The sequence below is a fragment of the Sinocyclocheilus anshuiensis genome, unplaced genomic scaffold (assembly GCF_001515605.1).
Source record: "Sinocyclocheilus anshuiensis isolate Anshui unplaced genomic scaffold, SAMN03320099.WGS_v1.1 scaffold2347, whole genome shotgun sequence".
NCBI lineage: Eukaryota > Metazoa > Chordata > Actinopteri > Cypriniformes > Cyprinidae > Sinocyclocheilus > Sinocyclocheilus anshuiensis.
In genome coordinates this window covers 192,371-207,559 of record NW_015541043.1, presented here as the reverse complement: position 1 = coordinate 207,559, position 15,189 = coordinate 192,371, and the positions used below count along the sequence as shown (strand labels likewise).

Here is a 15,189-nt window from a genome sequence, read left to right as displayed (position 1 = left end):
AACTAATTAGAATTTTATATATATATATATATATATATATAATTTAATATAAAGTATTTACACATATATACAGACGGATCAAAAGATCTAATCGCATGAACCACAGGTATAAGAGTGTATATTTCAGAAATGTCAAAATCAATCAAATTGTGCAGAAATGTCAAAAAGATTAACATCTAATTTATCAACATATTCTGAAGAAACAATTGCCATTATAATGGGTTTAACAGAGGAGGAAATAAGACTTCAGCATCAGTATTAATAATAATATTTGCCCAGAAATCACCCATAGAAGATTTAATGAATTAAATATTTGTGCTCTTGTATCGTATTTGAAGGACAGGAGTGGCAGTCGGACTCTGTTGGACACCATAAAGGGATTTCTGGAAATGAAGCTGAGGATAATCTAGCAAAGAAGGCTTTAAAAAGGAATGAAGTGAAAACATGCTTAGTTTCATTAATGTGTGATGCTCTCAAACTATCAGCCATTTCAACTGAAAGGTGATGGATGCAATGCTAATTTTGTCCACTAGAGGAACCTGCAGGACATCTTGATAAATACAATTATAAATGAATGATAAATAAAATAGTTTATTTGTAGAATTGTGGTGCACTGGTAATATAATTTTATATTTTATATTATAATTAGTTACGAAGTAATCACTTATAGATCATTAAATGTTATAACCTTTATATATCCCAATAACACTGAAAACAGATGTCAAGTTTTGCAGACCATTTAAAATTAAAATACAATTTTATTTGCTTCTCTTAAGATAATCTATAAAATTTCTATAAAGACTTAATATTGTGTATGTATAACACATTCTCATGAGCAAGCTCTCATGTAACCTATTACCAGCTTGGAAACATGGAGCCCTAGAATTATTTGATTTATGTTTTCTAATATGTTGTTTTAATAATGACAATTTGTTCTGTGTAGTATACACACAGTTTTACAATAATATAACACAAATATATGATCAAAATCCTAAAAGGCTAGGCTAAACTAACATGCAAGCACAGCACAGCAATCAACATCTGCTTGTTGACTTACGACATCCTACGACACACAGTTCTCAGTTTAAATGTCTAATGTGAGTCCACATACACCACAGATCTTCTGATCACATCTTTTGACAGGAAAAAAAGGGCAGTACGTTTACAGTACAGGGCAGTCACACACTCACGTCAACGTCAGATACACTTTTTGCACTCGCATGGACCATGACCTGTGGGGAAAAGAATGCCTCAGTAATAAATGTGTCCCAATTCACAAAAAAATATGAAATAAATTCTTTGTATTTTTGTCTAGTTTTCCAGTAAAAATATAAAACAATTCTTAAAGGGATAGTTCACCCAAAAATGAAAGTTCTGTCATTAATTACTCACCCTCAAATTGTTCCAATCCCCTAAGACTTTTGTTCATCCTCATAACACAACTGAAGATATTTAAAATCTATATTATGATATAAAGACCTTACATTCAATTATAAAGCATGCCGACTCATAAACAGACACAGATAACAATGCAGTCCAGTGTTTTGGGTTGTTTATTTTAATAAATAACTCCTAGAAACAAAAGATAGCGGGCATGATGCAAAAATGAAAAAGGCACTTTAAAATGCAAAGTATGTAACATGATTAAGCTTTTAAAAGCTTTAGAGATTAAAAAAAAAAAGAAGAAGTAATCTTTCTTTAACACTGATCTTTACCAACAATAATCTGAGCAGTTAGTCTCATTTATGAACAAAGATGTTACAAAGGGACTAATTAAAGTACAAAAGCAAATGTGAAGTCCACATCTGGAAAATAGTTCATGCACAGTAGACGTAAATATTTGGCATCAGTGATAGAGAGAAATTCAGGACCTGAGTTTTAATTTCCTCATTCTTCAAACAAATCTAAAACCTGAATATCTTTTCATATGACTTCACACTTATGTTTTCAATTATAATAATAATAAAAAGTTGATTGTTCCATTCACAGACAATGATGAAAATGTCCCTCTAACATCTTTCAAACAACTCCGATGTTGCCAAGTCAAAGGCATTTAAATCAAACACTTGATAGATGTTGTACATGTTTTGTGTGACGTAATTAAAAAGATACTAAATCTGTCCATTTTAGATTGATTAAAATCATCAATGTGCACAATAGAAGGTCACTAAACCACCTGACTCGCAGACCAAAGAAAGGCGAGGTGAGCACACAGATCCATAGTCACACAGACCTAAACATTATAATATGGTCTCAAATCATCCAAAATTCTGCAGACGACACAAGCATCTACATGAAAAGCACCATGTGTACAAACAGCAGTGGTCCACTACAGCTACCTACTATACCAGTGACAGGACACTCCATCCACAGGTTCAGAAAGTTTCCTGTACCATCATAAGACACAAACTGACTCTAATGATCAACCAGTTACTGGACTGAAGCAGGTGGGTCCGGTAATTGTGCCTTGTCTTTTTGGATAACATTCTTAATGCATACTTGACCACATCTTACCTACAAAACCCGTCATCTAACCCAACAAGATCGGTTTTAACATTCAGGAAAAACAAGGCAGATCTGTGGCTAAAAATCAAAACTGAACATTGAAATTATGGTCTAAGATTGCATAAAAAAAAATAAAAACCTCAAGTTTATACATACTGTACAGTTCCAAAACAATGCATAGAAACACAGGTTAATAGATTAAACAGAACAGTGGCAAATGCACAGCCAAAAGGTGATTTAAAAAAAAAAACACACAAAAAAAGAAAATAAACAAAGTGAACTTCAACTCTTCCATTCCTCTTGAATTGTTCTGCATTCAGTGTTGCTGGACACATTCGTCCATTACTTGCCCTCATATTTAGGGTTGACCACCGTTGTCACCGCACTCTTGTAAATGGGGTTCTCACCCTGGGGATCAACATGAAGAGAGGATAATTAGATCAACCTTTAACATAAACTACACTATTGCCAGGTTAAGACACTTCACAGCAAATGCAGTAAACTTTGGTTGTAAAAAAAAAAAAAAAAAAGGTGTATACAAAAACCAGCAAGCATTACAAAAGGCAATATTTTTGTAATATTAATTGCACTCTTTAAAAGAATAGTTCATCCAGAAATGAAAATGTACTCATCCTCAGGCCATCTAAGATGTAGATGAGTTTGTCTCTTCATTAGAACAGAGATATTTAGTATTACATCACTTGCTTCATCAGAACAGATTTGGAGAAATTTGCAATGAATGGGTGCCGTCAGAATGAGAGTTCAAACAGCTTATAAAAACACCCATAATAATCCACACGACTCCAGTCCATCAACATTAAAGGGGTCATATGATGCGATTTCAAGTTTTCCTTTCTCTTTGGAGTGTTACAAGCTGTTCGTGAATAGATAAGATCCCTGAAGTTGCAAAGACTAAAGTCTCAAAACAAAGATATACTTTATCAAAGTTAAGACTCTACACGCCCCCTAAAACGGCTCGTTCTAACACGTCCCCACATATCTACCTCACTATGTGGAAATATTTGCATAATGCCACCCAAATGTTCACGCAAAGAAAGAAGGCGTGGTTTCAGTAACCGCAGTTAGTGTTGAAGCAGCCATGTCAGGGAGACGCTGTGTGTTTCTAGGCGAAAGCAAAAGAACTTTATTTGGCCTTCCGAAAGTAGATGCATTTAGGAATCTTTAAGATTACTTACAACAGAACAGCAATGCATTTTATGGACGACCGTTTCGTGAACCTAGGAGAGGAGGTAATTCTGACTTTGCTATGACAATCTGGCGCTTCTGAATCAGCTACTGTAAGTATGTTTTGTTATTAGTTTAAGTATTTGCTATTGACTGTTCAAATGCAAAAGAGAGAGAGCGAGAGAGAGCGCGCGAGAGAGGGGACTTTGTAGAAAACGAAGCTTTTGAGAGAGGCGGGGCATAGAGGACCTACAATAATGTACAGTATTTGAAAAATAATGTGTTTTTTGAACATTAAAGCATGTCAACATATTCTGTTACACCAAATACACAAAATAATGATCTTTAAAAAAAGCATCATATGACCCCTTTAAGGCATTTTAACTTTAAACCATTGCTTTTAACCAAAATATGAGTCCTTAAACTCCTCCAGAAAAAGTCCATCCCCTAATGTCCCCTCACATCAAAATCAACCAACATATTTGTTTAGAATTGTGTTGGACTGTTTTTGCTTGTAAACACTGCTTTGTCTGTGCATATTTCTCTCCTGATTTAAATGAGACAACTTTTTCACAGCTGAAATTAAAAAATTCTTAATGTTGGATTGGTTTCTTACAAACACGCAGCTTTTCACTTCACAAGATGTTATGTGATGGACTGGAGTGATGTGGATTATTGTGATGTTTTTATCAGCTGTTTGAACTCTCATTCTGACGGCACCCATTCACTGCAAATTTCTCCAAATCTGTTCTGATGAAGAAACAAACTCATCTACATCTTGGATGGCCTGAGGAGGAGTACATTTTCATTTTTAGGTGAACTATTCCTATAAGGATCAAAAGTTCATACAAAAATGGAGTTCAAGTTTTTGTGTTTCACAGATCATAAGTCATACAGGTTTGGAACGACATGCTGGTGAGTAAATGACCTAAAAGTCATGCCCTAATAATTAGTGAATTAGAGTAAATAACTGCAAATGACAATATAGAAGCTGTTCATATTATACATGGGTCTGAGGTTGTTGTTAAAGTGATAGAGATAAATAGACAGAGGAAAGAAAAAAAGCATATGCAAGCAGCAAAGAAGAGTACAGACTCAGTGTGTGACGCCCTTATTTCCATAACTTGGATTCTGGAATTTATTAATGGGGCTCTTGTATATTGGGTTCTCTTGCTAGATATGACAAGAAGAAAAGGTTTGAAGAGAGAAAGGCAGAAAGAAACAAATTTGCCAGAGTGAGAAAAACAGAACTGAAATAAAGACAACAAAAAGCAGAGTCTGCGGTTTTGAGCAGCCCAGTGCAAATGGCATGACAATGCCTTTATAAAGCCTTTAATCACTTCATACTTTGAAATTAATACTTTTGTTTAGCAAGTAAAAGGCCTTTTAATATAATTCTAAAAACGTCCATCTTCAAGTCGTTGTACACTTGTATTTAGCTGTGAAATCTGAATTTTATTATGCAAACATAAGAATCACTTTTATATGATCAATAATATTTTAAGATGAACATTTACTGGACTGAAACAACTTAGGCTTGATTATCCATACATTATATTTTTATGAAAAAAAAAAAAATCATGTTGAAATGTATCAAATATGATACACCAGGATTTTCAGGAACACTTATTAGTGCATCTCTCAATCATCAATGTATTTTGTCCACCACAATTAAAACTACAGAGCATTGATCATAAAACTAAGCATTTAAATCTATACTAAGACATATTATTGGGAAATATAGAGCGACAGTTGAAATTTATATGCATTTTATGTAAACAGTCTGTTAGATCTCATTGTTTTACAATACAATCTATCAGAACTTCATTTTGATTTTGGGCCATATAAATAACAACATCTGCACCAAACTGCATATTTTTGCTCAGTTTGGACCTCTGAATTAAATTAATACAAATTTTTATTTTTTTTTACCCATGAATGTGATCTCCATATTCTCACTATATCATATTATTTGGGCCATAAAAGCCCTGTGTTTCAAATATGAAAAAACAAAAACATAAATCACATATGCAACTTTTAAAAAATTACATGTAAAACATCTACCTTCATTAAAAAAAAAAAATAATAATTTCCAGACTATTATTTCATATGTCTGGCTTTACAGGGTTAATATACAGGTACCCCAAATGATAATTCTAGCTCTAGATGAAAGACATCTAATACAGTAATTCTCTCTGAAGCACTATGCTTTAAATAGACCTACAGTGGGGCAAAAAAGTATTTAGTCAGCCACCAATTGTGGGTTGTGGACAGGTGTCTTTTATACTGATAACGAGTTCAAACAGATGCCATTAATACAGGTAACGAGTGGAGGACAGAGGAGCCTCTTAAAGAAGAAGTTACAGGTCTGTGAGAGCCAGAAATCTTGCTTGTTTGTAGGTGACCAAATACTTATTTTACCGAGGAATTTACCAATTAATTCTTTAAAAATCCTACAATGTGATTTTCTGGATTTTTTTTTCTCATTTTGTCTCTCATAGTTGAGGTATACCTATGATGAAAATTACAGGCCTCTCTCATCTTTTTAAGTGGGAGAACTTGCACAATTGGTGGCTGACTAAATACTTTTTTTCCCCACTGTATATGCATTTTCACAAGCCTCTGAGCCAAATGTTCTTGAGCACCAAGCCCTTCTGTCTGTGTCTATTGCTGCAATATTCTGTTGGATTCATGAACTGCAATACTAGTAATACTAGTACTGACCAGCAGGTGGCAGCAATGACCTCTCATGGTGCCAGAGAGGCCACACCCCACACAATGAGGTCAGACATCCCGTTACAACTAGTTGAGCTGTGCTACATGGAAAAAAACTACATTGAGAAATATTACATATTCATTTCAGGTAGATGTTATTTTTACGCGAATACTTTTCTCCAGGCCACAGAAGTGGCTACATATGACATGACATAATAACTTAAAACAGATAGGCCTACCTGAGATGAAATGTAATGTAAATTAGAGAAACGTACCGCGTCCCACTTAGCATTCATCTTCTCTTTCTCAAACTTGGCGAACTCTCTGCGGTCATGAATAATCATGAGCAGCTTCCAGATGAGCAGAAGTGCTAAACCAATCAGAACGATTCCTGCGACCACACCCGCTACGATGGGGATGATGTCAGGGCCAGAGGGACACTCTGTGAACACAGGCACAAAGCATTATGGGAAACAAGAGAAATAAAGTTTTAACAAAAAAAAATAAATAAATTATTTTTTTCATCCTCCACTTACCAAGTTCCTCCGCCACATGGACCTCAACGGTGCTGTCGTTCTTGGTAGCGTAGGTGAAGAAGAACCAACAGTCATTAGCATCACGTTCTTTGCAATGATTGATGAAGGGCTGGTCATTGGGCTGAGGAAGTTCCTCCTTCTTCTTCTTCATTACAAGAAAGAAGTAGTTACATTGTTCCTCACACGTGTCTTTCTTGTCACCAGTACCAAATGCTCGGCACTGGACGCAATCCCTGTGAGGAAAGACACAGGCGAATATATTTAGCGCCACTAGCTGAGCGTAACAAGCCAGCTGTTCAAGCAAATGTCCTGTTAATAACTCACTTGTGTTCAGTACAAACTCCAGGGCAGGTTGGGCATATTTCACAAGTTGGACCCTGAAACTTTGAGTCGGTACATTTACACACGCCGCACTCGCAGGTGCCCCGACCGTTACAGATCTGTTTGTTACTGGCCAGACAGGTGGAGGTGTCCAGAGAGCAGTCGCACGCACTGCCTGTGTAGTTAGCGTCACAGATACACTTTCGGCATTCACAACGACCATGACCTGGAAAGTATAGAAAGTCTGTAACTTCTCATCAGTTTAATCATGTACTGTTCCTCCACATATGTGAAGAGCAGATTGGAAAAGTGTTATTTCAGTGTCAGGATCAGCACTTTCGTACCTCCGCAGAGCTTGTTGTTGGAGCGGTCGCAGTTGAAGTTGTCACACTCGCAGAACTTTCCACTGTATCTCTCCTCTGGGTTGTCTCTTTTTTTGCACTCACATGTTCCACAAACGCAGTCCCCATTGTTGCTGCAGATGTCCGTTCCGTTATCCATGCGGCAGTTCGCGTCCAGATCTTCTGTTCTGACCTCGTCTTTACTACATTCACAAACTCTGCCGATACGTCCCTCATTGCACCTGAAAATAAGCAGACATAGATAACATTACTGCCAGTTGAAGGTCTTGATTTGGTATTGTATACAATGTTTGAATAATACCAACTAACCTGCATGCTCCACACTCCAGGGTACCGTTGCCAAAGTGACACACTGGACTGTTCGCGATTCCGTCTTTATGACACTCACATTCGCAGATGAAGTTGAGGACGATCTCCACCTCCTCAGTGAAGCCCAGTGGCTTGATTTTTATAGTTTCTGATTTGCCATTAGATGGACAGCCTTTAGCCGTGATCGCTACTTCAAACGTCACCTGTGAAAAGAATCAATAGCCTTGATTTGATTTGCAGTCTTTATAGTTTTTAATCATGTTGCTACATAATATTTTTAGGAAACTGTATCCAGTGAAAAGTACTGAATATTTAATGAAACTGTCATAGATACTCCAGAAGGGTTTTGACTGGAGGATATTATTCTCACCTGATCCCCAATGGAGATGTTGGAGCACTTTCGTCCATTTTCTCCTTTTTCGCTCACTCCATTCTTGCAGTGGGAGATGTAGGAGATGGAAACCCCTTCGGGGAGTCTACTGTTCTCCAGAATGATCTCAGAGGACAGAGACTGAGAAAGAGATTTAGGAAAGGATTATTTAAGAGTCTATTAAAAACTGAGGAAAGATTTGAGGTCACTAAGATTTTTTTTTGGAAAACAATACTTTTGTTCAGCATGGATGCTTTAAATTGATTAATAGTGACAGTAAAGACATTTATAATGTTTATATTGTCAAATGAATACTGTTCTTTTGAATTTTCCATTCATCAAAAATTCCTGAAAAAATATATCATGATTTCCACAAAAATATTTAGCAGCGCAACTGTTTTCAACTGTTTATTGATAATATCACAGCAATAAATTACATTTTGAAATATATTAAATAGAAAATAGTTATTTTAAATAGTTAAAAATTTAACTTTTTAAAATTGGAATTCAATATTTTACCCCAAACTGCATTGTCATATTTCCACATATTTTATTCAGCAGGAACTTGTCAAGAACAAAGGAAGAAACAAAAAAAATATTAAAATCTAACTAACAGAATTTCACTAAATTGACTTTTAGCCTCTCCTCTCCATAATTATGTGAAGTCTCTTTTCGTGTCCTGGAAATGTCTCCCTCTATCTTTCATAGGAAGGGTGAATGCAGTGCTTAATTTGTAAATTAATAATTGCCGGATCCAAAACAGCAATTAAAAGGCGCTGTGACCGACACTGAAAATACAACTCAAGTTTTCCAGCAACATTCAATGACGTCACTAAACGATGATGCCACAATTATATAGAGAGCATGGTTCACAAGTTTCTGCATTAACCTAACTAGGGCACAGCTTCAAACCCTGGGTCAAAAATGGGTTGCCAGGATGATTTTAGGAAAATGTATATCTAAGATACATTAAAAATAACAAAATTTGTTTTCATAAAAATAAAATTCAATCATAGTATAGGTATAAATATGCAAAAAATATCTGACTTAAATAAGTAACAGTTTTAATTAAATGCGCATCCTAATTAAATGCGCACAAAATCACAAATGTTCTGTTGTTATTTTGAGTGTGCAAAAATAAAAGTAAACACTGTGCTTTCGAATTATGTCTTACTCTTATCTGTATGTTTCAGCCTCGCGCGCTCTCTCTCACACACACACACACACACACTCTCATGCACACACACACACACTCACCACACACACACACACACACACACACACACACACACACAACTCAAACATCACAGTCTGTTCATTATCAAAATAAAATAGTCAACCAAAAAAAAGGTTACACTGGTCAATTTAAATAGTCCGTGGTATAACTGGTCCACTTTGTATGCCAAGCACATTTTTGCTCATGTGAAGATGATATTTCTGTCTATATACGAATGCGAGTGAAGTACAAAGCCTCTACATTATAAATAATAGTTCCATTCAAATACATCGCGAATATGGAAACATTAGGATTTGTGGCGAATGAGAGGTACGTGAGCCCAATTAACGCCTGGTACTTTCAGTTTCGCTTTGTTTTGGTTTATATATTTTTATTTCATTCTTGTTTTGTTCTGAATACCATTATATGATTTGTTTTGGAGTGAGCTATGTTTATAGTTTTTATAATGTTTATACATTATAATAGTTCACTTTATTTGGTATTATTTCTGGTATTATTACACTCTCCCCAAACGTTCTGCTGCTCACAAAACATCAATGAGAGCGAGTTTGAAGAAAGCTGACTGGTCACGGTCAAAAATATGTTGAGGACCAATGCATAACCTCCAAATATGCGCTCGCTCTCATATGCACGCATGCACTGTCACTATCTAATGGCAGATCCTTAAAAATAATTACCGGAACGAAAAATCCAAAATCTGACATTTTGCGGAACAGGATCCAGCTCAAATCACTGCACTGGGTGAATGTTATCAAAATTAATATTCTTAGGAATCTGTTATATTGGGTGCAGCAGGATTTGCAATTGAAGAAGTCTCAGTGGGTACTGATGGAAGCTGCCTCTTGTACTCCAGCAACTTTAACCTCTTTACTATGTGTACCAGTTCCATTTAAGCATACTACTTTAATTAAAAATAACCCAGTTGTTATACATTCATTAAGGATTTGTTCCGTGTTTCATTTTGTGTTCATTTTTCATTTGTGCCGTGTTCCACAGTTCCGTGTAGCGTTAGACCTTAAAGACCTTTGCACTATAGTGCCTGTTTTTTGCAATATATCATTTCCACCCTCTTTGATGGATGGGGCCTTTAACATCTGGAGGGAACATGGCCTAGCTACAGCTGGTCAACTATACATAGATAACAGTTTTGCAACCTTTACACAACTTCAAGAAAAATATAACCTACCCAGCTCCCATTTATTTAGATACTTTCAGATACTGAACTTTATTTGTAAACAGTTTTCTAACTTTCCCTTTTTGTCAAATAAAAATATCCTTGATGATATATTAGACCTTCAAACATCTTTGAAAGGGGTTATTTCTAAAATCTTTACTATAATTAATTCAAAACAGTCCCCCTCAATGCGTCCACTGAAGGCGCTCTGGGAGGAGGAATTGAATTTGTCACTTGAGGGAAATATCTGGGATCTAATTCTTAAAGCAATCTAGAAATGCTCCATTGCTCTAGAACTAAATTAAACAAAATATTCCCTGATCTTGACCCAACCTGCCTTCGTTGCACAACTGAACCAGCTATGTTATTGCATTCTTTCTGGTCTTGTTCAAAACGGTCTGATTTTTGGAGGAAAGTCTTCTGTTATTTTCTCTTTACCAATAGAACCCAATCCCTTAACAGCACTGTTTGGTATTTTGCCAGAATCTGTTAAATTAAACACATTACAGGCTGACAGCGTAGCCTTTGCATCTCTACTGGCTAGGCAACTTATTATTATGAACTGGAAGTCAGCAGCTCCCCCTCCTTGTTTTTGATTTCTTACATGCCCTCAAACTGGAAAAAATTTGGTTCGCAATAAAACAAAAGCCAAAACCTTTTCTGAAAGTCTGGAATCCTTTTCTGGAATATTTTAAGCAGTCAACTACATCTTAATTTTATTTATTTATTATTTTTATTTGTTTTCTCCATTTCATTTTAGTAGTTATTTATTTAGTGTATAATTGTGCTTGCCTGGTGTTTTCTTTTTTCTTAATTTGAATTAATGTATGGTTGTATGTATATGTGAATATGTATCTATATTATTTATACTATATTTACGTTATTTTTATTTTCTGTCTGACCTAAGATGAACCAAATAAAGCAAACAAAAAAAAAGGACTTTTAGCCTCTTTAGTTACTGAGATCTACTCACATTATATGCATCAATAATGAGTTTTATCACATTGCCCGAGTCGGAGGATAGCGTTCCCACAGCTGACTTTGGAATGAGGTTTTTCAGCTCCTGTAGACAAAGATAAAAACAGTTTGTCCAGGTTTTTTTTCCCCATGCAGTATTTTATTTCCAGTAGTGTTACAGAATCTGACTTGCCTATTGATGAGGAGACAAAAGATAGCTGCTTTATTACCTGGTAAACTGGCTGGAACTCTTCAGTTACTGCAAAAATGGTCTGAATGTTGTTTTCACTTAATTTTTGAACAAGATGTGCAATCGAAGGATAGTCCTAGAAGGGATGGAAATAAATTAGACGCCTTTACATACATTCTCTATGCAGTAATGACTCGCAGTGTTATACACACGTACATAGTAATGGCTCATGGTGTACATGTTATCCTGCAGATGGCATTTCCCATCATTAGGAAGCACGATGCCGCCCAGTTTTCCGTCTCCAGCGAAGTGGAATCCAGCGTCCGTGGAAAACACAAGCAGACGGGTAACATTCCTCCAGCCGATCTGATTCTGATATACAAAAGGAAGCATAAATTTAAGTTTCAAAAACCTGACAAGTCAGCAGGGTTAGAGGTCACTTCACTTTAGTTTGACTTCAGTTTGGTTACATGGCCACATCTACCTAGTAGACAGTGGACAATTGGTTACAAATCAATACAACAAAAAAAACACAAATTGAAACATTATAAAAAAATGTTATAAGTGTATATATATACATATACATATATATATATATATATACACTTGCATGATGGCATCGAACCCTCCCTCTGGTGAGTCCAGGTTTCCTGAGATCTGCTGTTTGCTCACAAGGTTATTAAACTGAAATCCATCTGCAGTCAAACTCAGCACATTTTTATAGCTGAACGGGCTGGTGCAGTTCTGGTCTGATGTGCAGGGGTTTAGCAGTTTGGCTGGTGTTGTGCTGATGTACGGCATGACAGTTTTCTCCACAAAGGAGCCAAAGCCTGGAAACATTGACAAAGAATGAAAGAAAAGACGTTATGAACTTAGCAGTGCAATACAAATATAGACAAATCCAGCATGGATCCTCCGATGTTCCTTACCAATCCTGAAGTCAGAGGTGATCTTTTGCATTTCAAGCATAAGGTCGGTTCCCAGGTTTTTAACGTTCTCTAAATCATCTTTCATTGAGTAGCTGAGGTCCATCAGGTAGTAGAGATCTATAGGATAATCCTCAGCCCTCTTGAATGTCAGATGAAACGTCTGAGCTTCACCTGGATTGAAATGAGAGATCATGGGTTTAGACTAAAGCTTTACAGGGGAGTGAACTGATTATTCCTAGAAGGAGAGCATTACTTCACATGGCATTCAACTTTATTAGGTGATGACCTAAATCTTTTAATAAGCATTCCTGGAGTTGAGGAGGGAGTAAGCAGTACCTGATCTGAGGTCTAGGGTGAGTTTCTGTGGTTGAATCTGGGTGATCTGGTCTGGCTTCAGTTTTACTCCATCCTTTGTGCGGTCTGTTAAAGATTGGTTCTTGTTGACGCTAACAGTTCCCCGAGGATTTTCTATGCTGGCTTCAGAACAGCCCTTCTTAATCAGAGCTTCAACCTCATCACAGCGTGTGGACTTCTGCTCACCCTGTTTCAGAAAGTCCTGCAGAAAGAGTTTATAAAGATTATGATCACTCCAACAAAAATAGTACCAGTTGGAGCACAGCATCAGTAGTATTTAATCTTACAAAAGATGAAGCAGTTTTAAGGGACATATATAGAGAATTATGTTCTTTTGGGACAATATATCTACTTATGTTAATGTATTAAATAACACTATAGCTATGGTATATCTATAGCAGGGATATTCCATTGACCCTTCACTGGGAGTTTGACAAGCGATCTGACCAATCAAAACACGAATCTGCCATTTTGTCCAACAAACAAACCAGACAGGAGAGTAGATTAAAGTTGGTGAAACAAGATACCTTCTGATGTTCATTCATGTTTATTTCGTGCTATAACTAGTAAAGAGGAAGAGATGATCGGTTCACATGCCTCTTGAACTGAGGTGCTAAAGCGATTTGTCACGACACATTAAAGAGCCACATGATGTTATTTATTGTTTGAATTTATTTTAAAAAATGACCAAATTAGAAAGCTGAGGCTGTTTCATACGAAACGTAACCTGCTTGTGCTATCTCCTATCATTTTAGAGCTTGTCTTGTCTGTCAGTGTCCTCTTTGCTCAGTGATGTATTTTTCACTGCGTGAGAACATGATGTGTGGCGTGAAAGCACCATGGTTTGTCAGACCTCAGACAGACGAATAAGTCCCACCCCAAACTCAAACCATTGTTTAAGCCAATGTTGCTGTGTTGGGCTAGTCGGGATGAGGATGTGCAGTGTGCCTGTTGAAATAATTAAGAAGGGGCACATTCCCAACAGAGCTCAAGCCCCCTGCCCTGCATTACATGCAGTTTAGTGATAGTCCACTTCCTGCTTTCTGTAATGTGGTCTAAGATTGGTGCTTCCTGTCCTGCCATAACATGCTCCACATGGTAGAAACAGACATGATCACACAGGACAGTGACTCATGAACACTGAGGGGATGATGTGCTCAAGTTCCACTAACATGACTCATGAAACCGTTTGTAATAATCAACTACGGGCGAATAAAGGTGGGACAGGAGGTGGTGTCACTCGTGACATTTCAAAACACTGGATATTTCGCTCTCCCAAAAACAAGTTTTTTGGAGACAATTGTTTGCAGAATCACAGGATGTCCTCTAAAAGACTTGGATAAACAAATTATCTGACAACAGGAAATGGTTTCCTCCATACCATTTTCCCCTAAATGCACATAGTTGCAAAAGCAGCCATTTCCGACTTTAATGGTTTCGTCTGAACTCACCTCGTCTGTACACCAGCCACACTTTTCTCCAGCCTGAATGCATTCTCCACAGGACTGGGCCGAGGCCTTGGTGCATTCGTTACCATCTGCACACACACAACAAAAACATCCATCATTCTCAATTCCCTCCCACCACTAACAGGAAATCCAAATCAAAGAGCATTTAATAACTAACACCATGGGCAGCCATACGCAATATGATTCTCTCTCATGAGACTGCCATTCTAAAATAGACGCAGAGTGGCCATATGCTGTAGGGAGGTCATGTGAACTGTATTAATGATAGCATCCTTACTGCCTTCTCTAAAGACTTAATGCAAACCATGAGGCCAGCACATCCAGAATAAACCACACAGGACTGTGGGACATCACTAGAAGATGATGATGTGTATATCGCATTCCTATTATTCTGCATTAAAGCTATGAGCTTTTTCTTTTGGTTATTTTCTTAGATTCCACACTGCAGCCATATCTGAGATATTCCTGGAATGAAAAACGCTGCAAATGTCTAACAGATGATCTGGACAGTATTGCGGAGATTTGTTTAAACTCTGGTCTGGTGTGTATTCTGAGTAGAACTAGTGAGTGAAACTA

At 36.8% G+C, this 15,189-nt stretch overlaps 1 protein-coding gene across 1 annotated transcript in view; it reads right to left on the bottom strand.

Annotated features, from left to right (window-relative positions):
• Window positions 1-1,537: 1,537 nt before the first annotated feature.
• Window positions 1,538-15,189, bottom strand: part of LOC107690578 (integrin beta-1-A-like) — a 28,985-nt gene continuing 15,333 nt past the window's right edge. The window contains exons 3-16 of the mRNA XM_016488949.1: window positions 14,596-14,681; window positions 13,127-13,346; window positions 12,791-12,961; window positions 12,465-12,691; window positions 12,078-12,245; window positions 11,902-11,997; window positions 11,688-11,777; window positions 8,304-8,444; window positions 7,934-8,136; window positions 7,607-7,845; window positions 7,266-7,488; window positions 6,942-7,174; window positions 6,681-6,847; window positions 1,538-2,913 (exon numbers count right to left, since the gene is read on the bottom strand). Of these exons, the coding sequence (XP_016344435.1) occupies window positions 2,848-2,913; window positions 6,681-6,847; window positions 6,942-7,174; window positions 7,266-7,488; window positions 7,607-7,845; window positions 7,934-8,136; window positions 8,304-8,444; window positions 11,688-11,777; window positions 11,902-11,997; window positions 12,078-12,245; window positions 12,465-12,691; window positions 12,791-12,961; window positions 13,127-13,346; window positions 14,596-14,681 (2,330 nt within the window). The 3' untranslated portion in view covers window positions 1,538-2,847. The remainder of the gene's footprint in view (window positions 2,914-6,680; window positions 6,848-6,941; window positions 7,175-7,265; window positions 7,489-7,606; window positions 7,846-7,933; window positions 8,137-8,303; window positions 8,445-11,687; window positions 11,778-11,901; window positions 11,998-12,077; window positions 12,246-12,464; window positions 12,692-12,790; window positions 12,962-13,126; window positions 13,347-14,595; window positions 14,682-15,189) is intronic.